General features: G+C 39.9%; 2 protein-coding genes across 4 annotated transcripts in view; one reads left to right on the top strand and one right to left on the bottom strand.

Annotated features, from left to right (window-relative positions):
- LOC145333727 (gamma-aminobutyric acid receptor subunit beta-like) overlaps positions 1-23,103 on the bottom strand; it is a 48,508-nt gene that overhangs the window by 13,580 nt on the left and 11,825 nt on the right. Inside the window, exons 12-14 of the mRNA XM_080178934.1 lie at positions 22,514-22,604; positions 21,496-21,595; positions 20,676-20,772 (exon numbers count right to left, since the gene is read on the bottom strand). Coding sequence (XP_080035060.1) covers positions 20,676-20,772; positions 21,496-21,595; positions 22,514-22,604 — 288 coding nt within the window. The remainder of the gene's footprint in view (positions 1-20,675; positions 20,773-21,495; positions 21,596-22,513; positions 22,605-23,103) is intronic.
- Positions 395-20,564, top strand: LOC145333824 (uncharacterized). 3 transcript variants are annotated; one of them, XM_080179075.1, is made up of 10 exons: positions 395-471; positions 1,261-1,377; positions 1,910-1,932; positions 2,595-2,642; positions 12,884-12,946; positions 14,464-14,559; positions 14,726-14,769; positions 15,904-15,976; positions 19,434-19,508; positions 20,234-20,560. In XM_080179075.1, exons 1-10 carry the CDS (start codon positions 425-427, stop codon positions 20,329-20,331), a joined length of 684 nt encoding a protein of 227 aa, XP_080035201.1. In that variant the 5' UTR covers positions 395-424; the 3' UTR covers positions 20,332-20,560. The 3 variants fall into 3 exon arrangements, with proteins under 3 accessions (XP_080035201.1, XP_080035200.1, XP_080035202.1); XM_080179074.1 differs by having other exon boundaries at positions 405-471; positions 1,255-1,377; positions 20,234-20,564; XM_080179076.1 differs by having other exon boundaries at positions 418-471; positions 1,267-1,377; positions 20,234-20,563.

The raw sequence follows: 23,103 nt of genomic DNA, 5'->3' as shown, positions 1-23,103 counted from the left end.
TGTACAATTGATTGATTGATTAGCCATAGTTTTTTAGGGTTTTGGACCTAAGTAGTCATGGAGAAGGCCGAGACACTTTTGCATAAGCACTAGGGCTATCAAGCTCCACATTCAAGCACATGATGACTTGACCCGCTATCTTATGAAAGCTACTCATGATTACCTCACCCTCGCCGAGTATGGCAGGTGTCCCCAAATTAAGTCACCGTCAATGAATGATGCTCTCCGCAAAGGAGCTTCGGAAAAGGGTAGTACTGATATTTCGTCCGTTGAGTATCCAAACTTATTCAATACTTACTTGTGTATTCTTTTAAATTGAAACGCAGCTTTTGAATATAATTGTCCTAGTTATATCAACATAGAAGATAAGAAATAAAAAGGTTAATCAATCCTTTAGTAATATTTTTTATATTAAGCAGAAAACATGCTGAAATTCAATATTTTTGTCGTTGCGATTGTTTGCCTTTTAAGGTATGTGTTTTTAAAGTATAGTCTAATTTTACAGTTCTATCATGTAAAGTAGTAAGATTTTTTGTCTATTTCTTTGTCAGTTAAGATTCCGAAAATTATTGATTTTTTTTGTGGAGATTCACATAGTTTAATGTTGGTTTTAGGCTATTTTCTGTCCCACCTTTAAATGATACCAAACTCCTCCCTCATATCATAATTCCAACCACAAAAAAGTAGCAGCTTATAAGGCCTAATAAAAAATGACGTCATACAATACAAATGACCAATGTTAGGCAACTATCTTGTACATAATTGGCCAATGGAAATGTATTCTGGCTTATCATTGTCATTTATATTGCAGGATGTCATTTTTTACTAGGCACTATAAGCTGTTTCCCAACAAATTAAGGTTGTAAAAACTGATGATCAGATGATTACATTTTTCGCAATTCATGGCATTTTCTGTTTACAGCCTATAGGAGAGCGTAGAGCCCACAGAGAAAAAAAATTTTATGGAACAACAGATCTATAGTATAGATGTATATACAGACAACTACCTCACTTCATTTTTCAAAGACCTCTTTCCTCTACTTCTAAATTATTTTCTGCTACTTAGCTGTGTAATATAAGCGATACCATTGGTTGATTTTCAATGACCCAATAGAAAGGTTGCACAAGACGGTTGCGATGGAGAGATAGAGTTATTTAACCGTTTCTCCCTCTAGTGTTTTACTTTAATTATGGAACGACAGACAGAAATACAAATATATTATAAAGATGCTGTTCTACTAATTTTTACTTCAGTTTTAGTTGCAGCCAAGTTGATTGCACAGTCCCCCAACGTCTGGATATTTATGACAGATGGGAGAACAAATATACTCTTGAGTCTGAAGTCAACAATCTGGCTGCTTTAGATGCAGACAACAGGGAAAATATTTACCATAGATTCTTGTTGTCACATACCAAGTTAATTACCTTATTTGGGCGGGGCTCATAGTTATATTATGCATACCGTTAGAATCCTAATAAACTCTAGTTTTTGGAAATATAAGTACCATTTTTGTGCTATTTGTAGTTTAGGAGCTACGTTGAAAAATGTGAGTAAGGTTGAAAAGTTTTAAGTCAGTTAAAACATTTTACCACGTAGTTCCTATACTACACGTAGCACAGCAATGGTTTTTATATATCCAAAAATTAGAGTTTATGACGATTCTATCTTTCTATTATCAACAAACATTTTTTCCATAACCTTTAATTCCATAAATCTTCCAAAATAAGGTCCGGTTTGTAAGGCATAATTTGTTATTATAATCATTTTAAATATTTGAAACATAAATGCCCCAAAACAGGTTTTCCAAATATATAAAGCATTTTTTTTCTATGCATAATTATGTTTTTTAAAAAGACATTTCTCTTGAAACACCCTGTATGAACTATGATAAATATTTTCTACCTTTAGAATAACAAAAATATGTTCCACAGGTTTTATTTTGTTACAACTTACATAAAAGAGAAGTATGTCTATCTATTTGCTCAAATATTTGCATTATTCTTAACAGAGATGTTTCTTATGTAATATTGAAGAAATTACACATAAGCAAAGATTATAAACAGAAATTTAAGTAATTTTAAAACAACATTTTAATTAAAGTATTTTGCCAAGAATTAAAACTATTATAAAATGTTTTACAATTTCTACTTGACACGCTATAATAGCTTTCTATCAGCTTATACCAATAACGAAATTAATTCGGAAAAAAATCACCAAACCTATACGTGGTTTTCAGCTGTCGTTGGGGGGCAACATAGAGTAAAATTGACGACCTCTCCATTTGCCCCCCCAAATATTATTATAAGATTTATTTCACTGGCGTTATCCTCTTGGAAATATTTTTTTCAATTGTAAAATTTTTACCCCCCCCCCCCCCCCTACAGAACAACTATTTTAGGTTAGGTTATGTCTTAGGCTAGAGGGCCGAGCACTGCAGCAAGGCAGGAAAGGGGGCCGAGCGTTGCTGCCAGAGTTCATAGTTCTGTCGGAGGGGGGGGGGGGGGATAGAAATTTTCAAAATTGAAAAAAAATATTTTTAAGAGGATAACACCATTTCACTTATTGGTTATACCTTATACCTAGCTTGATATAGGTACATGGATACTTTATGAGGACTCTGACTACAACACCAGAAATCCAGGTATGATTACACATTTCAAGTGACAGGAATTTCCTGTTGAAATACCTTTTTAAGCACTGAATAACCCCTTCCCCCCCCCCCTTCTTTTTTTGGAAAATCTTTAATAAGGAGATGTGGTGTTTTGATACTTTAGGATGGGTTAAAATAGGTTATGCTGGTTACTTGTGTAGCAGATCGGACGTAATAGATAGCTTTTTAAAAACTATTAAAGCCCGCCTCGAGGTATGAGTGAAATGTGAGGATAATGCATATCAGATCAGTAATAAATTTTAGCCCTAGGATGACCAGGCATGCGAATGCCATTAGGTCGCCGTATTCATGGAGCCAGCTCTTGACGCTGCTCCACAAATCAAGTTTGCGTTCCATGTCCGGCACTAGGTTCTCAAGGGTGTACAGGGGTAGGTTGTTGGTGGAAAGTTGGTTACAATTCCCATCTCCGATGCAGAGTCCGTAGGTGATCTCCTTCAGGCTTGCCTCGGTGTAGGAAGGGAAGGTGAGTGTGTGTAACCATTCAGCTCTCTCTCTTTCCGTGTAGATTCCTCCATGGCTGAAATCCGTCCAGTTAACTAGAGGGGTGTCGATGGTCATCTCCATGGGGGCCTGAGTCTTGATGATGGCGGGAGTCAGCTGAATCCAGCCTTCTTTAGACTTAACAGTTAGGGGGAAAGTGGCTGAACACGTTACCCTTGTAGAATGCAACTTATAATGTTTAGTTGCAGCATCTGCATAACCATCAGGATCCAAAGGTATATCTTGATAGCAATTGATGTCGTCTTTGATCTTCTGAGTCCTCTTGGTGCACTGGAAGGTCATCAACAGGTCTCCCTTCAAGAGTCCGTAAGTCTGCTCGTGTAGCAGCACTGGTTGGTCTGACTTTCCATGGTAATGGGTTTCGCATATGGTCTTCCGTAGTGTTACATCTAACTGGCTGAAGGTCTGGCGCATACTGTAGGCTAAATAATTTAAATGTACTGCAGCTTGAAGGTTCACATCTATCTGTCCGGGGTCGATGGTGGCGAGTCTGCTGAGTTCGCTGGTCTTGCCCAGGTAGATGCCGTCGTGGTCCGTAGTGATGACATTAAAGGGGCAATGCATTAATTTCATTGCGCCTGTAGTGTTGAGTAAAACTTGCTGCTGGTGGTCCACTAGGTAGGTGTCCATGGTGGTGAGGGGGTTGATGGTGTTGACCATTTGTAGAGTGCAGGAACTGTCGTTGATATTCCAGACGAATGTCGCGGCGCCAGTGATGCACTCCCCTTTATGATATGGACATGGTAGAGATAGATGATCCGTTTCACTCTCTACCTTGTTGTTGCTAACCAGAAAAGTTTCTTCCTTAAGTAGAATCTGGTACTCAGCTAACTTCAGGGTGTTGTAGTGGATGGTGTCGCCCATGCGGATGGTCTGCCCAATGCAGGTGATCTTGTCGTCTTCCATCTTCAGGGATCCGGCCAGGGTTGCCGAAACGTAGGTTGGGCGGTTAAGTTTCACTTTGATAGGGTCACCGTAGCCAGAAATTTGGTATTCCTGCAACAGTGACATGCGGCGGCAATTTTCTGCAGTAATTTCTTCGTGCCTCATAGTTTGGGGTACCTGTTGTAACTTGAGGTGGCCCCAAACTCCGCACTTGAAATGGTACAAGGATACCCTCACTTCGCAGGAGTATCCGTGTACCTTCGTCAGTGTTGGCCTCTGTAGGATTGTGTAGCGCTCCTTCACTGGAACTTCTTGTGTAGGTTCCTCTGCTCTGCATATCGTTTCCTTGTTGAATTTCTTGATGGTGGAAGGGTTTGTGCAATCTACTATATCTATTGAATATGCCTTACTGGTTGGTGCTACCGAAGCCGTTAGCACCGCGATCAGTGGTAGGAAGATTATCGACATGATAAAATTCCACCTCGCGAGTCTCTAGGATCACCGCTTGACACACTCGTTGATTCTTGTTGAACTCCACTGCTTCGGTACTCAAGTTCCAGAAGACTGCTTGTATCTCGCCGGTGTAGTCGCTGTCCACTAATCCTGCCAGTAAAATTACTCCCTCCCGTTCTATGCTTGAACGGCCAAAGAGTTTCAGAAAATATCCGGGGGGTACACGGGTGTGTAGCTTGAGAGGGACGCAAGTCTGTTGCCCAGGGGGAAGGATTGTGTGGGCGGGGCAGTATATGTCATGGCCCGCACTCTCTTTCGTACCCTTGTACGGCAGCTTTGCTCCGCGTTTGACGGGGATTCTGATTGTCCGCGCAAGTGTAGCCACTGCAGGCGGGTCCATATCCTCGTCTGAGCTGTCTAGCACCTCTTTGCTCTCTTCCACTTGCTGTTGCCAAAGTGTCCCACTCCTCTGCTTCTTTCCTCCGGATTTAACCCTCTCCCCTTTTTCGGGTGAGTCCGTGGACGGCTCTTCATTGTCGCTCAGAGCGCGCTTCTCTACCCGGGGTGCGGAAGGGTATGTGTACGTAGCTCGCTCGCGCTCTCTATCTCGGCGCGGTGTCTGCGGGGGCGAGCTTCTTCTCGGGCTTCTCTCTCTATCGGGGGTTCGCTTGGCATCTCTCCGTTGAGTGCCCGAACCGGACGGTTCGCAAGATTGATCTCTCTCCCTCCCTCTCTTCTCACTCTGCTCTCTGCGCGGTGTGCGCTGCATCGTTGGTGATCTGGGCGGTGGTGTATCCGGTAGGGGAAGGTTGAGGGGGTCAATGTTGGGCGGTGGTGGTGGTGCTCCTCCCGGTCTATTGGGGGGTCCTCCCTCATCATCGCTGTCGTCCCCATTTGAGAAATCAACTCTTGGATTAGGCGGCTTCGCCTGCCTTTCTGGATTCAAGGGAATTTGCTCCCCTGCCTCATCTCCGTCTTCTTCAAATGGTTCTGGGGGAGAAGTTGGGTCTCCATCTGTCATTGCTGGGGGGTAATATGGTTTTAACCGACCAACATGTACAACCAAGTCCTCCTTTTCTCCCGCTGGTATTGTCTGAATCTTGTATAAAACGTCGGCACACTTCTCGGTAATTAAGTATGGTCCACTCCAATGTTTGGTCATCTTCTTCTTCGCTTTACCATGGTTGGGTGCCAAATAAAAAACTTTGTCGCCTACTCGAAATTCGCGACTGCCGTGATACTGCAAAGCATTTCTTCGAATGGTGCTTGCTTGACTCTTCGCCATGGCTTCATACATGGTCGTATATCTGTCCAATAAATTTCTCACGGCTGTGGGGATATCCTTGTCATCGTCAGGGTTGGGTAACCGCAAAATCAAATCCGCGGGTAGAGTAGCCTCTCTACCCTGGAAGGCAAGAAAGGGGGTCACGCCGGTGCTGCTGTGGATCCTCGTGTTGTACGCCAGGACAACTCCAGGTAAGTACTCTGGCCATAGAGTCTCCCGTCCTTGGATCACGGTTCTCAGCGTCTCTTCCATGGTCCGGTGCCACCTCTCTATAAGGTTGCTCTGGGGGTTCGCCACGGGGCCTAGCTCGTGCTTGACACCGAGCTTCTGCAAGAGTTTCTTCATGATGGTGTTGCAGAACTCTTTGCCCTGATCGCTGTGGAATGCCTGCGGGCATCCAAAAGTACAAATGAACTTATCCATAATTGTCGTGGCGACCTCGTCGGCGGTCTTCTGTCTCAAGGGGTACGCCTGAACGAAGCGTGACCATCCGTCCTGTAAGGTCAGGATAAAATTGTATCCTTCTGTAGTTGTGTCGAACTTGCCCACCACATCCATATAAACTGTCTGGAGCGGGTACCCGTTTTGGATGGGTACGTGAGCTCCTATCTTGATGTTGGCCTTGATGTTCTTCTGGACGCAGTCATGACAGACGGCGATCCTCAGGCGGATGTCTGCTTGATGTCCCACATAATAGAAATTCCTCAAAAACTTTGATATGGTGGAGTGCATGCCAAAATGCGCTCCGGTGGTAGTTCTGTGGCAGTGAGTGAACACCTCTTCTCTCAGGGACAAGGGGACCATGATTCTGCGTCGCTTCCCTGTAAAAGTGTTGATCTCCTGCTCAATGACTCCATCTTCTGCAATGCGCAGAGTGTCGAAAATCTCAGCCAGCCGGTGCACGTCCCTGCTCTCTCCACGCAGGGTTGCCTTGTCTGGTGCACGCCGGTCAACGCCTATCCATCTACGGACCTTTTCCAAAATAGGGTCGTCTAACTGATGCCGGTACACTCTGTCTCTGTACCGTTCTCGGCGGTCAGGAAGCTCGTCAGCGGGATCATCCACAGCTCCGACGTACTCTTCCTGCTCAGCCTCTTCCTCGGCTGTGGGGTCTGGCATGTCAGCATCGGTACGCCGGCTTAACGCGTCGGCGTTGGTATTGAGTCTCCCCGGCCGATGAACCACACGGAATTCGTAACCAGCCAGCTCCTCAGTCCACCTGGCCATCATGCCAGTGTTCTTCTTCAGTGACTTCAACTGCTTGAGGGCGCTGTTATCCGTATTAATTTGGAACGGCTTGAAGCTCAGGATTGTCCGAAACTTTCTGATGCCATAAATAACTGCGGAGGCTTCTCCTTTCCATGAGGGATATCTCTGCTCCGCGCCAGTCGTCTTACGTCCCATGGCGGCGATCAACCTTTCGGCGCCATTCTGAACCTGACTCAGGATCGCACTGATTGCTCTTCCGGAGTAGTCGGTGGTCAGTTGAAATGGGGTATCCGCTTCAAAATCGGGCACAGCGCGGATGGGGGCATTCTGGAACTTGTCCTTCAACTGCTGGAACTGCTCATCCATCCCTGGGGTCCACTCTAGCTTCGTGGCTTTCTTCTGTGCATTCATCTCACACGTCAAGTCGGCGTACTCCGGTATGAAGGTCCGGTAGTACCCGTAAAAACCAAGGACACTATTCAACTCGGCGACAGTTGAAGGCGGCGGCCAGTTCTTGATACGCTCCACATACTCTGGCACCATACCGATACCCTCGTGGCTTAGCATGTGGCCAAGATACTGGATCTTCTTCTGGAACAGCTTGCTCTTCTTAGCCTTCAGCTTGATTCCAGCTTTGCGGTGGGCCTCAAAAACCTGTCGCATCTGTGGTACATGATCCGCAACTCTCAGGTTGTATGATATTACGTCATCGAGGTAGCATTGCGCTACCTCGCTCCCCAGCGGGTTCATTGCGGTGCTGATGAATCTGCTGTATACCGCTGGTGCTGTGCTGATGCCGAAGGGCATGCGGCGGAATTGCCACAAACCCGTTGGCGTGGCAAAAGCCGTCAGCTCCCTGGATGCTGGATCGATGGAGATGTTGAAGTAGGCGGCTGTGGCATCTAACGTTGAATAAACACGATGTCCTCCTGCGCGGTCCAATAGCGTCTGTATCCTCGGCAGCGGGTAACTATCTTGCTCTAAGCAACTGTTTAACCTGCGGAAGTCCACTGCCCATCTGATCTTTCCATCCTTCTTGCGCACGGGAACAAGGGGGCTCGCCCATGGCGATGAACTCGGCTCGATCACTCCTTGGTTGAGCCAGTCGGCCATCTGTGCCTCCAGATCCTTCAACATCTTAGGGTTCAATTCCCGGTATCTCTGCCTGATGGGCTCCGTCCCTGGCTTGAGTTTCAACTTCATGGTTACCAGGTCTGTGTGCCCAGGGGCCTCTCGACTGAATATGTCTCTATATTCATAAATGAGCTCCTTGACTTGCTTCTTGACATCGGGGTGCTCGTTCAGTAGCTCGTTGTCCTCCATCTCCAGGTCCTCCCAAACTTCCTTGAATGTGGGGTTCTCCATCTGCTCCTTCGTCATGGGCTTGGTGGCGTCGCTCGTCTTGTTCTCGGACATTGACTGAATAACTTCATGGGGCTCTCTCAACACCAAACTTTCGGTGTTGATCACCATACTGCTGTCCTCACAAATCTCGGCGGTGAACACACACCCGGCCGATGCAATGCACGGCGCCTCCTGCAAGTTGACGACAGGGATGCGGACTATCCCATTTTGCTGGGCTCTGTATACTCCTTCCAACACACGCACTGGACTATCATCTAAAACGGTCTCTTCTACCATGACAATCGCTTGCGGTCGGAGTTCTCGGCTAGGAAGAAAATTCACGACAGACACTGACTCTGGCGCGAGAATCCTAGTCGCTTGGACGGACAAACGGACAGGACGCGGCCGCTTACCTACTGCGACGGTTTTCAAACGAACGGCCGGCCCTTGGGAATTACGAAGCGGTCCCTTGACATTACGTGTCCAAACGTTTTTGCGCTCAAAATCTGCTTTTGCTTTGTGCTTAAAAGAAAGTTGCGCAACATATGATTCGACGGAATCTGGTTTAAGTGCTAAAAACTCACGTGAATGGTGCACATTACCATTCGCAAAATTATCTTCTGCTTTACATAAATCTTTAAAAGTGGGCGTACAAACATTTACAGCATTACTATAGCTACTTATTTCTGCATTCAGCTCCTCGAAGGCTCGTAATGAAACACTTATCTGAGGGTTGGGGGGCGAGTGCTCCCCCGGCGGTTTTCCAGACCGCTCTTCGTCTTCTGAGGTACTTGGAACCTCGTAGTCGATGGACTGCACAAGCGGGACTCTCGTCTGCTTCACGACCAACGCCGCCTGCACCGGTGATGAGTAATCTAGAACTCCACGAATCTCCTCGACCCACTTGCACCCAAGATTGATGGGGGTGCGAAGCTCAGGTATAACCAAGGCCTCTCGAATGTAGCTAGGACAGTCGTCTCCCAAGATAACGCTGATGTTATATACACGGCCGATGACGTCCATATCGCCGCCATTCGCCGCTGTTCCCACTGATAACTCGCAAGGAACGATCGGCAACTGTAGTTTCCGGGCTAACTCCTCATTTACGGCGACTCCTTCGTGCAACTTGTTACCGGTATCGATGAGACCATAGGTCCGCACAGTCGGTCCATTTGCACGCAGGCTGATCTTAACCATGGCCCGGGCGCCTCTCCGTCCTTGCATTTGATTGAGGGTGGTAGGATCTACAGCTGCTGAGGGACTCCGACCTACCGACGGGAGCCCTCTCTCACATTTTTTGAAGTCTTGCTTCTGTGGCCAACTGCTTCCAAACAGTTGACATCTCCGTAGAACTGCGCCTGGTCATCGTCTCCTACGCCACTGTCCGCGTCTCCAGGTTCGTTGGTACGCATCTCTCGCACGGCATGCCGGCCACGATCTTGATATTGTCGGCCGCGTCCGCCGCTGTTGGCGTTCTTCTCCTGGTTCCTCTTGCGCACGTTCGCCAGCTTGTCCTCAGGAATAGTACACGTCTTCTGCCAATGGCCAGGCGTGCCACACCTCCGACAGTTGCCTTTCGGTTTGTCTTTGGTGGCACCGCCCGTACCCTTACTCGCTTGCTGTTTCTTCTTAGGGCAATTACGCGAATAATGGCCTGTCTGGTTACAATTGTAGCACTTGACGCTACTGGTTCCATCTCCGACAGCGTTGACCTCCATATCCTCGGTGCCGTCGTTGCGGTAGATGACACGGTTGGACGTGGCGAGGCCATCCATAGAGGTATCTTCAGCATCTCCATGGTGAATAAGTTGGCGCTGCGTGGCAATCTCATTCATAATAACGTTCCGTAGGACACCCATGCTGGTAACACTAGGTAGCTGACAGAAAACTCTTTTCCGTACCTCTCGATGGCGTAAACCAAGGGTTACCTCTTTCCGGAATTGGCCTGGATCACGGTTGTCTGGGGAGTAGGCCTTCAACCACATCTGCTCTTTCTTGGCAAGGTACGTCTGCGGAATCTCGTTCTTGCCCTGCGACAACTGCTTATACGCGTCCTTGTTGATGTCTGAATCTGATGGTGCTAGGAATATGGCATCCAGCCTATCCATTACCTGCTCAAGGGTGAGCGCATCTTGGTTGTCAGCGACTTCTCGGGCCATCTGGAACGCTTCTCCGTCGAGACTCTGGATGTATTGGCCTTTCCTGCCCTCTTGATCCGATGGGTGATGACGGGCAATTCTAAACGCATTGGCCATCTTGGTCTTGTGGCCATCCCAATCTTCTCCGGCACGGTTGCAAAACCGGGGAAAATTCTGCTTGTTAAGCTTCCGACGCTGGTTCTCCAACCAGGTTTCGCCTAGCGCAATGAGTTGAGCGTTCTCATTCGGCGCTCCTGCTGCCTGTGCCTCTTGAATAGCACGCTGCAAATTCAACTGCTCTAGATCAGCGGCCTGTTGAGCTTGCGCCATCTTTGAAACTTAACGAAATTTCTTCAAAATTTAAGGAAAATTTTACCAAGTTGATGTCCCAGACGTCAGAATGGCTCCACACTGGTCTCCAAACACAGGGGTTTTCGTCCTTTCTGATCTCAGTTCTCATAAAACTCGTCTGGATGTACACAATCGTCCGAAATTACCGTAGTTCCTCTGGGTAATTTCCTCGTAAATCTCCTGTTGAGCACTGCGGTTTATCCAAGCACAGCTGTCACCAGTTTGACTGTAGCAGATCGGACGTAATAGATAGCTTTTTAAAAACTATTAAAGCCCGCCTCGAGCGGTGTGGCGGCACTTCACGTTGGAATGGTAACGTTGTGGCTGAAGCGATCCAAGAGCGAAGCAACTCGTTCCCTTCGTTTGTACGTCTCCGCTAAGTTAAATAACGAATACTACACGCAAGTACCCACAGGGGATTTTGTATGTTTCTGGATAATTAATTGCAGCTATGATTAGCTGCCCACAAATTGGAGTTGATACTCTACTAACAACTGTTTGTGCGGAACTGATGTATTTTCAATAGACAAGTATAGTTTACACAAAATTAATGAATACATATTATATCAATATACATATAGGAAAATTACAGAGAGTATTGAAGTATTGAGGGGGGCGTTTCTGATCATACAGGGATGGCAAGGGATACACGTAGGTCTGCGTAGGATATATCAGCAGGCCGGAGTGTATGTTGAGTTTCCCGTTTAGTCACGTTCAGTTGTGCATGGAAAATCTCCGTGATGCATTGAGGATGCCAAATCCCTGGATAACTGGAGCTCTCTTCTACAAAAGTACATAAGTTAAATATCGCCTAAAACCTACACGCGTAGATGATAGAAAGGTCAAATATACATATAAATGCGGAGCATTATATGTATATCGATTTCTTGGAAAAATATGGCCTCATATGAGATATCACAAGATTATCAAGATTTTAACAGAATATAATAAGTACAAATGTTTCATAATTAAAACTCGAGATCCGTCATTTGTGGGCTTAAAAATTCAAATAAAAGAAAAATCAATAGAGAAAAATTAACGCTTTAAAATGGTACTAATTTCATAAAAATCTGTCCACTCGTTTAGGATCACGAAAATGCCATTCTGCTTATTTTACAAGTATCTCAAGTAAGACCCACTACAACTTGGCAGACCCAAAGGGTTAGTGAATAGCAGGTTAGGCCCCCCAGCAGAGGTTAGGCAAAATTATATACTACAACTCCCCCTTATTTTCAATTTATTTCAAAAATAAGAGGCCACGCCAGGCTACAATTGAATCAAGACAAAAGTAAGTGCCGAGCCCTAGGAAACTAGACATATTGGGAAACTAGACATAAAACAATGATGATTCTAGGCAAAACCAAAATATTTTAGCGGGGTCTTTTTGTTTTATTTCAATTTTAAGTTCTGAAAAAAATTTAAAAAATATGAAAATCTTTAATAAAAAAACAAACAAAAAATGATTTTTTAAAAAAAATTTTACTAAAAGATAGAAACAAATTATATAAATACTATAAGCTTCAATAAATCATAATTTCCAAATTTAGGCCTTTCTTTTCAAGATTCATAGAAAAAAAACCTAACAACAAATTCTAACATATTTCTGATCAACATAGCAATAAAACGTATTTTGCAAAACTTTTAACATCAAAATAAATAGCACTTACTAAAGACTTTTTTCATTTAAACTTTCACATTATTTAACTTTTAAGATTGTTTTTTTTAAAGAAAGGTTGTGTGATTTTTACTCATAATGAATTTGTCTTAAAATGCTGAATTATAAGCGACTGACATTGTAGGCTGTGATGGCTTGGAGCACTTAATACCAGTTTCATTGGCCCAGGCCTGCGGCCCCTTGCGGCTTACAAAACTGGTTTTAATCTTTTTATGTTTTATTTATGTCTTGATTCTTTTGTAGCCTTGCGTGAGGCACTTTGTAGTAAGAGCAGCTTCTCTAATCCGGCGGATATTAATCGGTTTCGAAGACATAATAGTTATTTTTTTCAATTACATTAAACAAATTTGAATAAATCTATACTATTAAGATGGTGCTAATTTTTGGCTTTATGGCAATAGTGAATGTGTTGATCTTCCATATGCTTTCCAAGGTAATATCTAAAATGCTTTTGATCTTTCATTGTTATGAGCTTCATTGAGGGTTTGCTATTTTTCACAAAGAATTAATGTCTTCATTTAATTATTTGGCATTTTCCCTCTTTGATCTGGTGTAAAAGCAATAAATGTATAAGTGTAGATATATAATCCAGATAACTACCTGGATCCAGTGTTAAGTACATGTTTCATCAGCTAGCAAATTGTTTTCTGCTCTTTAGTAGCGTCTAAGCTGTGTTAATATTTGCGACGCTGATAATTAAAGACCCCATTGAAAGTCGGAAGGGTGGAGACATACAGTTATTTAACCCTATTGCTTTACTTTAATATAATAACAAACTTTTGAAGAAAAAACCTATTCTTGTACTTATACCAGTTTAGGTTAGGTTAAGTTGAGTAAAGGTTAGAAGCAGGGGCGTCCAAGCTTTTTATTTTGGGGGGGGTAAAAATTTTTGAAGGGGGGGGTAATTCGTTTTTTAGGGGGGGTAAAATGGCGCGCGCGGGGGTAAAATTTGCTTGGGGTAAATCTGTTGGCAGGGGTAAATTTAGTTTACCCCCCCCCCCCCAAATTTACCCCATTTGATTAAATATATAGTATTAAAAATGCGCGCGAAGTGCGCAAAATTTTTTTTTATTAGAGATTTTTTATTTTGGGGGGGGGTAAATACTAGGGTGGGTTCATATCGGAATTAGACAAAGCGGGGATATGCAACAGATAAAATTAACCTTAAAAACATTTCTGACCGAAAAAGAATTTTAAAAAATTGAGTTTTAGAACACGACCACTTAAAAATATAATTCATTACTTATTAGTACGCAAAGACGACATTCAAAAAAAATTTTAAATCAGAACTATGGCTTCATGGTGCTCCCTGGAAAGGCCTTGAGGAGCTGAATCAGGAACTTTTGTCCGTTTCAAAATATCTCGTTCCTACCCTTAGAAATCACTAAAAAACCAAATTTTTTAAAGGTTTATTGAGAATTGTCCAATTTGTAGAGGTTTTTTAGATTTTCTCAGGCTAGGAACGAGATTTTTTGAAACGGACAAAAGTTCCTGACTCAGCTCCTCAAGGCATATCCAGGGAGCACCATGAAGCCATAGTTCTGATTCAATAAATTTTTGACTCCCATTTACAAATAGCTATACAATTGAATGTCTGGTCGTCAGCGGTTTTAAGACTTAGGATAAATTTTAAATCATCCAGAGGTGTATTATATCTATATAAATTGAGTGCAGATCCCCGCTTTGGCCTCAGAAAAAAAAAAATGTCCAAAATCGACCCACCCTAGTAAATACCCCCTCCTAAATGGTTGGGTAAATTTTAAATGGGGGGGGGGATAAAATGAAAAAATTTTTGGGGGTGCCGTAGGGATAAGGGTTAAGGCCAACAGCAAGGGATAGAAAAAGCATATTTTTATTCTGGGTTAGGTTAGGTTAAGTAAGAGTTAGAAGATCCCCGTAGGGACAGTACCTATGGCTTTAAAAATTTAGTTTCAATATTTTCTATCTAAGAAAGGGCATCAAGCTTGAGATTTGCTGGAGACAGAAATGATTGGCAGGCCAACAGTATCAACCTTTACTCACATCAAAATTTCATTGGGGAACAGGGAAGACGAAGAAAGTCGCGCAGAAAAAAATTCTGACGTCGTAAAAATGAGGGATGAGGAGAGGAGGAGTGGGAAAGAAAACCCCTATAAAAGATATGGATAATCCCTCACTTTTATGACGTCACGTGCTGAATTTTTGAGCGTTTTTCTTCGTCTTCTGGAACAGGAGTTACTTACTGATGACACTCCTACTATTCAGCTTAATGATAAGGTTATTCATTTCATAACAGTGAAGCTACTCTATAATTCCTAATGTCTGTTTGTACGTTTAATAAAAAAAGTGTTTTCTTTGCTGCTATTTATCATAGACGAATGGATTTTTGTGTAAAGATTTCAATTCTGTTCTGTCTGTAATGCTCTAGAGAACATAAAAACTTCTATAGGAGATATTTCTCAAGATAAAAGGCTGATTTATATGAAAATTTAGCTACTCTATAGTTAGAACACAGTAATAGTGTCTGACTGATTATGACGTAACAAAAAAAATTAGCCAATGAGAGGCCACTATAAATTTTACCATTGGTCAATAACGGCCTCTCATTGGCTATTTTTTTTTGTTACGTCATAATCAGTCAGACACTATTACTGTGTTCTACTCTATACATCACTTTTTCATAATAAAATTTTTGTACTCAGCTGCTAAATCTTGTATTAAGATTTGTATGAACATAGAGATTCTTATTGTACCACTTATTATTACCGTCTGTCGGTCCATTAAGCTCACTTTCCTTCCATTTGCTTGGCTGTCATCACAATTCATATATATATATATTACTAGCGGCTACTCCCCTAGAGGCCTCTAGGAGCACGAAAATTGTTTTTTTTCAATATAAAAGTCTACTACTTTATATAATAGGATGGAATTTTTGCTTCTTGTGGATAGCATCATCTTTGTTTAAAAATTTTTACAAACTGTTAAAACAATAAGTGTATAAGTATTAAGTATAGATATATAATCCATATAACTTCCAGGATCCAGTGTCTGCTAGCAAATTACTTTAAGCTTTTTACACTTTTGTAGCGACTTGGCTGTGTTAATATTTCAGACACATATATTCAAAGACCCTATGGAAAGTCGGCACAGGGGCCGCGTGGTGGGGACATCAGATCTATAGTATATCTGTATGTACAGACAACTACCTCCCTTCCTTTTTCAAAGACATCTTTCATCTGCTTCTAAATTATTTTCTGCTTCTTGGCTGTGTTAATTAAGCGACACCATTGGTTGATTTTTAATGACCTAATATAAAGGTTGCACAAGGTGGTTGCGATGGGGACATAGTTATTTAACCCTTTCTCCCTCTAGTGTTTTACTAAAGTAAATATAACATATTTTTGTTGGCAGGTAAATTCTATAATTGTTTCTGGGTGTAAGAGCTGGACTTTGTATGCAGATGCTAATTTCAATGATGGACAAGGTAGTAACTCACTATGGTTGGGCAGGATATCCGGCCGGATACCGGTTATTGAAATCATCTGGATACAAGATATCCAGATGATTTATAATGCCGGATATCCGGTAATTTGCTGGATATCGAACGTTGGCCAGATATCCGGCCAAAAAAGTATCTGGCTCAACCCTATAACTCAATGTACACATGACATCGAAAACTGCATTAAAGATATTAAACTGCTCTTGGAATATAAGGACACACATTTCCCAAACACTAACTATGATATACTTGGAGATCTAAACATGGACATCCTTAAATATAACACTATGGAAAGTATTAGAAAATTCTACCAGACCTTTGAAAATCAAAACATAATACCCCTAATCAACAGACCCACTAGAGTCACTAATAACACTGCTTCTATCAATGATAATATACTATCAAATAATTATAATAACAGTAAAAACTATATCATATGCAACTCAATTACTGACCACTTCTTAATCATTAAATCCATTCAAAAAACAGATATCACCTACAAAAATACTACCAACACTTATCACCGCAGAAAATTTAACACTGACAACATAAACCACTTCTCAAATAAACTAATCAATGAAGACTGGTCGCACATTCTCAATACAAACAACACAATTGACAAATGGAATAAATTTTTCAATAAAATAGACAATATATTTAATGAATCATTCCCAAACAAAAAATACACCTTAAAAAAAGATAAAAAAAAAGACACCAATGCTTCGCCATGGATAGATGACGAGATTAAGAAACTATTCAAAATTGAAAGGAAATTATACCTTAAAAAACTTAAAAGTAAACTACCTTTACATAACACACAACATGTAGAGTTTAAAAAAGAGCTACAATCCAAAATTAGGAAAGCTAAAATTAAATACTATGAAAATGAATTCAAAAAAACTAAACACGACTCCAAAGCTATGTGGAGATCAATCAACAAAGCCACAAACAGACACACTAATAACAAAAAAAATACTAAACCTGACAAAATAATAATTAACAATAAAGAACTAACTGAAGATATCGACATTGCTACAGAGCTAAACAAATTCTTTAACGGAATTGGTACAGAGCTATCAAATAAAATTCATACAGACAATACAAAACAACAAGAATACATAAATAACATACATGAACAAAACACTAGGTTCAAATTTAAAAACATAACAGCTGATGATATAACAAAAATAAATAAGACACTAAAACCTAAACTATCTGCAGGACCAGATGGAATCCCAAGTGTCATAATCAAAACCATCTTACAAAAAATACCCAGAGTATTAGCTAATATAATAAACAGCTCACTACATTCAGGTATTGTTCACAACAGATTAAAAGCAGCAATCATCGTTGCAATCTACAAAAAAGGCAGCAAAACCGATCCTAACAACTACAGACCAATCGCTCTTATAAATGCCATTTCCAAAGTGCTTGAAAAAGTTGTTGCTCACCAACTAAGAATGTACTTAGAAAAAAACTATATACTTTCATGCAAGCAATTTGGATTCAGATCATTACACTCATGCATACATGCAATGATTGCAACTATGGAAAAAATCGAAAAGGACAAAGATAATAAGATGTCAACATCTTCCATATTCATAGATCTTACCAAAGCATTTGACACCGTTGACATAAACATACTACTAACCAAACTAAAAAAAATAGGAATACAAAATACAGAACTCAACTGGTTCAAAAATTATTTAAATGGCAGAACACATACATGCAAAATCGGAGAAAAATTCTCCAACTTTCTAGCTTCAAAAATTGGGGTGCCACAAGGATCAATACTAGGACCATTACTTTTCATCATTTATATAAATGATTTACCAGACATGATCAAATGCTTCATAAACCTCTTTGCAGATGACACCATGATTGCAGTAAGTGGCAAAAACAAAACAGAAATAGAAACCCTAGGAAACACTATAATGGCAGAAATCACTGAATGGTTCAACCACAATAAACTAACCCTAAACCCCACTAAAACCAGAATTATAAATTTCAACACAAAACAAGAAATTAACATAAAAATAAACGATACCATCATACAAACTGTTAAAAGCAATCACATTAATACTCAAGAATCCTCTTTCAAATTCCTAGGATTTCTATTAGATGAAAAAGCAAATTTTGATAGCCACATCAATAAAACAATAAGTAAATTAAATACATGCAATCATATCTTAAGAAACATAAAAAAAGAGATTCCAACAAAGCAAAAAATACTATGCTACAATGCACTAGGAAAGCCTTTCATTGAATATGGAATTAGCATTTGGGCACCAAACAACACAAAAGCTTTAAATACAATCACTACTATACAAAAACGTATCATTTTAAACATACATGGTTCATCACGAAGAATCCACACTGAACCACTCTTTAAGAAATACAAAATTCTTAAATTCAAAGATCTAATCACATACAATAACCTATTAATAGGACACTCCGTTTTCTATGAATACGCACCAACTGCAATTCTAAACTTAATAAAAAAAGAAGTTCCACATGAGAGACTACGCAGGAATATTTGGAACTTGAAAATAAACGGAGCAAACAAATCATCTATAACAAAATTTACCATTCCCAAAGACTGGAATGAACTAAATATAGAATTAAAACAAATAAAAAACAGAAAAAAATTTAAAAAAGCAATACTAAAACACTTAATAGATAAATACAAACTATTCATAAACTGTAGCGATCATAACTGCAATATCTGCTACTAAAACCTACACAGTAACCCTTGTACATGTCCATAAAATAATTACTTATAAACATACTCTCAGCCTTCAGCCTGCCTTGTCCTCCGCCGTCTTCTCACAATCAGTAACATGAAAATTATAATTAAGTCATGGGTAAATCTACAATAGTATCTATTATACAAATGTAGTGCCATGATCTTCCTAGTTATATTAATTATCTTATTATTGATATTGTTTATTCAATGTAATGAACTTATATAATAATTGTTATAATTAGTGGAATTAATAAATATCTATCTATCTATCTAAATATCTAACTCACCTTTTAGGGATCTTAAGGGATAAGACAATGAATGAACACCCCAAATTATGGTAAAAAAATTCTACTCCTACAGAAAAAAATATTGGTAGAGAAATTTGGACACTGCTAATTTGTATCAACCAATCAGGACTTTTAAAAAGTTACCAGTGTTTTAAGAGAGAAGGTGCTCATAAAAAAAAACTTTGGGAACCCGTGTAATTCTTATCATAATTGCACTCTATGAATATGTCTTTAATGTTGTTCTGTTCCCATTGCTATTATACTTCACAAATCATTTGGCTTCATCTATCTAAGACTTGGAACAAGATTGTGTTTTAAGTAATAGTTTAGACAAATAAATAATTTTTATTAACATTAGTAGGACAAGTCAATTGCATATTTTCTTTTCATTTTCACTTTTAATCATAAGGATGTTTGTGTGTTGGCCCTAGTGATGAATCTTCATGCCTTCCTGGATTATACACTAGCGCCACTTCATTGGCAGGTATGTACATTTGAAAATTTTGGGTAAATCCTAGGATCCAATAAGTGGGCAATCTGAACTCTATAAATCGATATACTTGGATATTGCAGCAGATTTTCATGTACAATGATAAAGTGATGATCGCAGTTGGCTAAAATAATTATACCCCATTTTACCCAATTCACTTCCCTCCTACTGGATGAACGACCTGACCAATAATAAAGTTCCATATTAGCAAGCTAAATTGAAGATACATTTTCCCCTGTCAATATATCCACGTATATTCTATATCAGTTACTCTGCCCCTCATAGAGTTTCTAGTCATTCTTGCAGACATAGATTATTGGCACAATAATATTGTTATTGATTGATTTAAATTTATAATGTCGTCGTTTATTTAGCAACGTGTAGAATGCAAAGCATTTAGTCTTTGTTGTTTAAAATTGTTTAAGAGAGTTTACTTAATGCTTTAGTCATCTACAATACAAAGTAGAACGATGTCTGTCTGTTTGTTTGTTTGTAGCGCAGGATCTCGCTAACCGCTGAACCGATCGGGTTCTTCTTTACATCGCATGACGGGCAGACAAGGGAAATGTAGAGTATATGTGCTACTTAAGGTTTGACCGGATACCCGGCGTTGGCCAGATATTCTGCTGGATACCAGATATACGTTATTAGAAATCAGCCGGATATCTGAATATCCAAAAAAGTATCCGGCCCAACCCTAACTAAATATTACTTTCTAGGTATGGGAGAGTCAGTGAGTAGCTTGAGACTTGGTTGTTATTGTGACAAAGAAGCCTCCCCGGAAAAGAATAATAGAAAATCGCATTCAGAACTTTGAGAGTCAAATGAAGTTATTTGCTTTTATATTTTTTGTTTATTATCATTTTTAAAGATGAAATATAGTTCTTCATTTAGATTTATTTATGGCTTGATAATTTTTTTATTGTTTAGATGCAAAATTAAATTAAAGTGTAAAGAAGAGGTTAATTGTGTATGTCGTCTTTATGCATTGACTTTTATAAATGCCTTTTTGTCTATTTATTTTTATTAAATTGATCAACTAAAATAAAATAAAATGTGGAAAAATAAAATAATATGTAACTTATTCACAGGAATAACAAAAACATAACACATTTTTTAGAATTCTTACTGACAAAAGAACAAATGAAAAAAGTAACTTACTGTAAAATTGGAAACTTCAAAGTAGAAAGTGATAAGTCCGACAACAATGAGAACTTTCTGCTGTAGAAATACTCCAAATATGTGGTACTCCACATTCCTAAACAGATAGATAGTAGAGTTGTGCCGGATATCCGGCCATTTTCAATATTCGGCCGGATACCGGATATCAGGCTGATTTATAATGCTGAATATCCGGTAATTTTTTCAGATATCCGGCCCAACCCTAAAAGATTGATTATTTATTACATAATTTCTTTTTTTAAGTTTTGTTACTGTTGAACGTAGTCTTACTTGTCGCTTTTGCGTTTGTTTTTTTGCTAATTAGAGGGGGGGGGTACGACATAAGAAAAGAGAGAACCCCCTTTTTTTTTTCTTAAAATTAAATTTTGATATGGAGGGTCGACTTTATATAAAAGTGTAGGCAAAACCAAAATAAATTATAGTTTTATCCTATAATATAAAGTAAAAAGCTTTTTTCGTCTGTAGAGAAGGATCTCGCTAACCGCTGAACCGATATGATTCTTCTTTACAGTAAAGACTCTTTTAGGCTCTGAAATGGTTTTAGGCTATTTATTTTTTAAAAAATAAGTCTGGGTATTGTTTTAGGCTATTTTTCTGCCCTTCAAATATAGAGCCCCTAGATGCTAGGGGCGCAGCCGCTAGTATCTTTTAATTTAATAAATAAATAGTAGTAATTACAGTTCATGGTCAGATATCTAGCCGGATACCGGATATCCAGCATTAGAAATCAGCCAGAAATCCGGTATCCGATATCCGGCCAAAAAAGTATCCGATGCAACCCTATATGGAATATCCATACCTTCTGAAGACAACTCTGACTTCAGCCCTGCTCTCAGCATAACCATCCACAATAAACAACTTCTCCTGCTGAATTTCATACTCGAGTAGCTGTCTTTTACCTTCAAAAAAATTGGATCTACTGCAGTCCACGGTAAAATATTGCTGGTAAGCAATATTTCCAAAAATCTATGAATTTTAAAGGCTGCTAGCTGCCAAACGGCTGAACGTACAGATCATGCCCGCTCAATGTTTTAAGCAGCATAAGAAGGCCTACAAATAATCTGAAATAGCCATAAATCAATAAGGTATAATTATCTTGCAGTGCAAAGAAATGCGCGAAAAAGACCTATTTTACGCGTTTTTTCTTCAGTGAAGCTTTCCCTGTGCAAAATTGGATCTTATTCTATTTTATTCCAGATTAGTTGTAGGCCTTCTTATGCCGATTAAAGTAGAAGCTACGGCCCTAGCATTTAGGGGCTCCGAATTAAAAGGGAACAGACGGAAAGAAAAAATGGCATATATATATCAAACTCTATGTGAAGCATATGTGAAACGGGGGGACAAACGGACATTTACACTTGTATAGTGTCAGAACTGAATAATCAGAATGTAAATGTATAAGAGTCGATGCAAAATTGTAAGTAAATTTGTTGAAAAACTGCTTGATACAGGATAATGTTTATGGACATACTTACATTTTTAGAACTTGATTATAGAATGCTTTGCTTATAGCATTGTACTTTTTTGTACAAGGAATCAGTATCACAAAAATCAGATCAATCGGATAATTTTATCACATAAAAACTTGTTGTTAAAAAAATTTCAAATCAATATGTTTAGAATGGACGCATGGACATTCTGGTAAGGATTGTAGAGTTGATATGCTTTCTATATCGTATATATCTACTACAGGAATCCCCATGCAAACAATAAGGGCAATTCTAACATGTCTAAATTACCGAAAAGAGCTATCAGTTCCGGACTGACGGACGAACGGACCGACCCTAATTATAGAAACGCTTGGCTTTTAAAAATACCTAAATATTCTACCCCAGTACCATCACCATCCTTCAGCATAACCATAAACTCTTTGGTAAATCCTTGCAGCGCGAAAAACATTGAGCACATCTGCAAAAAAAAAACTTTTTTGCCTCCAAATAAGTTCTTTTATTTAGATAGTGCAATTGTGTGATACTAAAGAAATTGAAATAGGATACTATCAAATTTGTTACACAATGAAAATATTTGAGCACATGAGAACACATATCATGGACTTGAGATAGGTAATGTAAATAAAGGTTTATTTTTTGCTGCAAAAATCTTATGAACAAAACAAAAACACACGATCCTTGGATTACATAACCTTTTTTTAAAGTTCCAAATAAATATGGTAGTGAATTGCATAACCTTTGCCTGGAAGTTCCAACTGCGCATGGTAATGAGTTGCTCCTCTTTAGGTGCTTAGGCCTTACCCCCTCTATACCCTCTTTATTCATGTCAAATGCCATCTAAACAGCGTTTCGCTGATATAAAAATTTACAATTATAAGATTTAAACCAGTTTTTTATCCCTGAGATGCCGAAGGCACGGGCTAAAAAAACGGTTTATATAAAATGATTGTACAATT

This window comes from Acartia tonsa, chromosome 12, assembly GCF_053477335.1.
Source record: "Acartia tonsa isolate MP-2025a chromosome 12, ASM5347733v1, whole genome shotgun sequence".
Lineage (NCBI taxonomy): Eukaryota > Metazoa > Arthropoda > Copepoda > Calanoida > Acartiidae > Acartia > Acartia tonsa.
The sequence above is the reverse complement of the archived record's forward strand: the minus strand, read 5'-3'. Positions and strand labels throughout refer to the sequence as shown.

Bases quoted from the DNA above. Each gene is read 5' to 3' on its own strand.
- LOC145333824 (XM_080179074.1), top strand. From the start codon at position 425: ATGCTGAAATTCAATATTTTTGTCGTTGCGATTGTTTGCCTTTTAAG. The intron at 1,933-2,594 runs GTTTTATTTTGT...AGCTTGATATAG, and splicing joins AACAAAAATATGTTCCACAG to GTACATGGATACTTTATGAG. The intron at 12,947-14,463 runs GTAATATCTAAA...TTTCTATCTAAG, and splicing joins TCTTCCATATGCTTTCCAAG to AAAGGGCATCAAGCTTGAGA.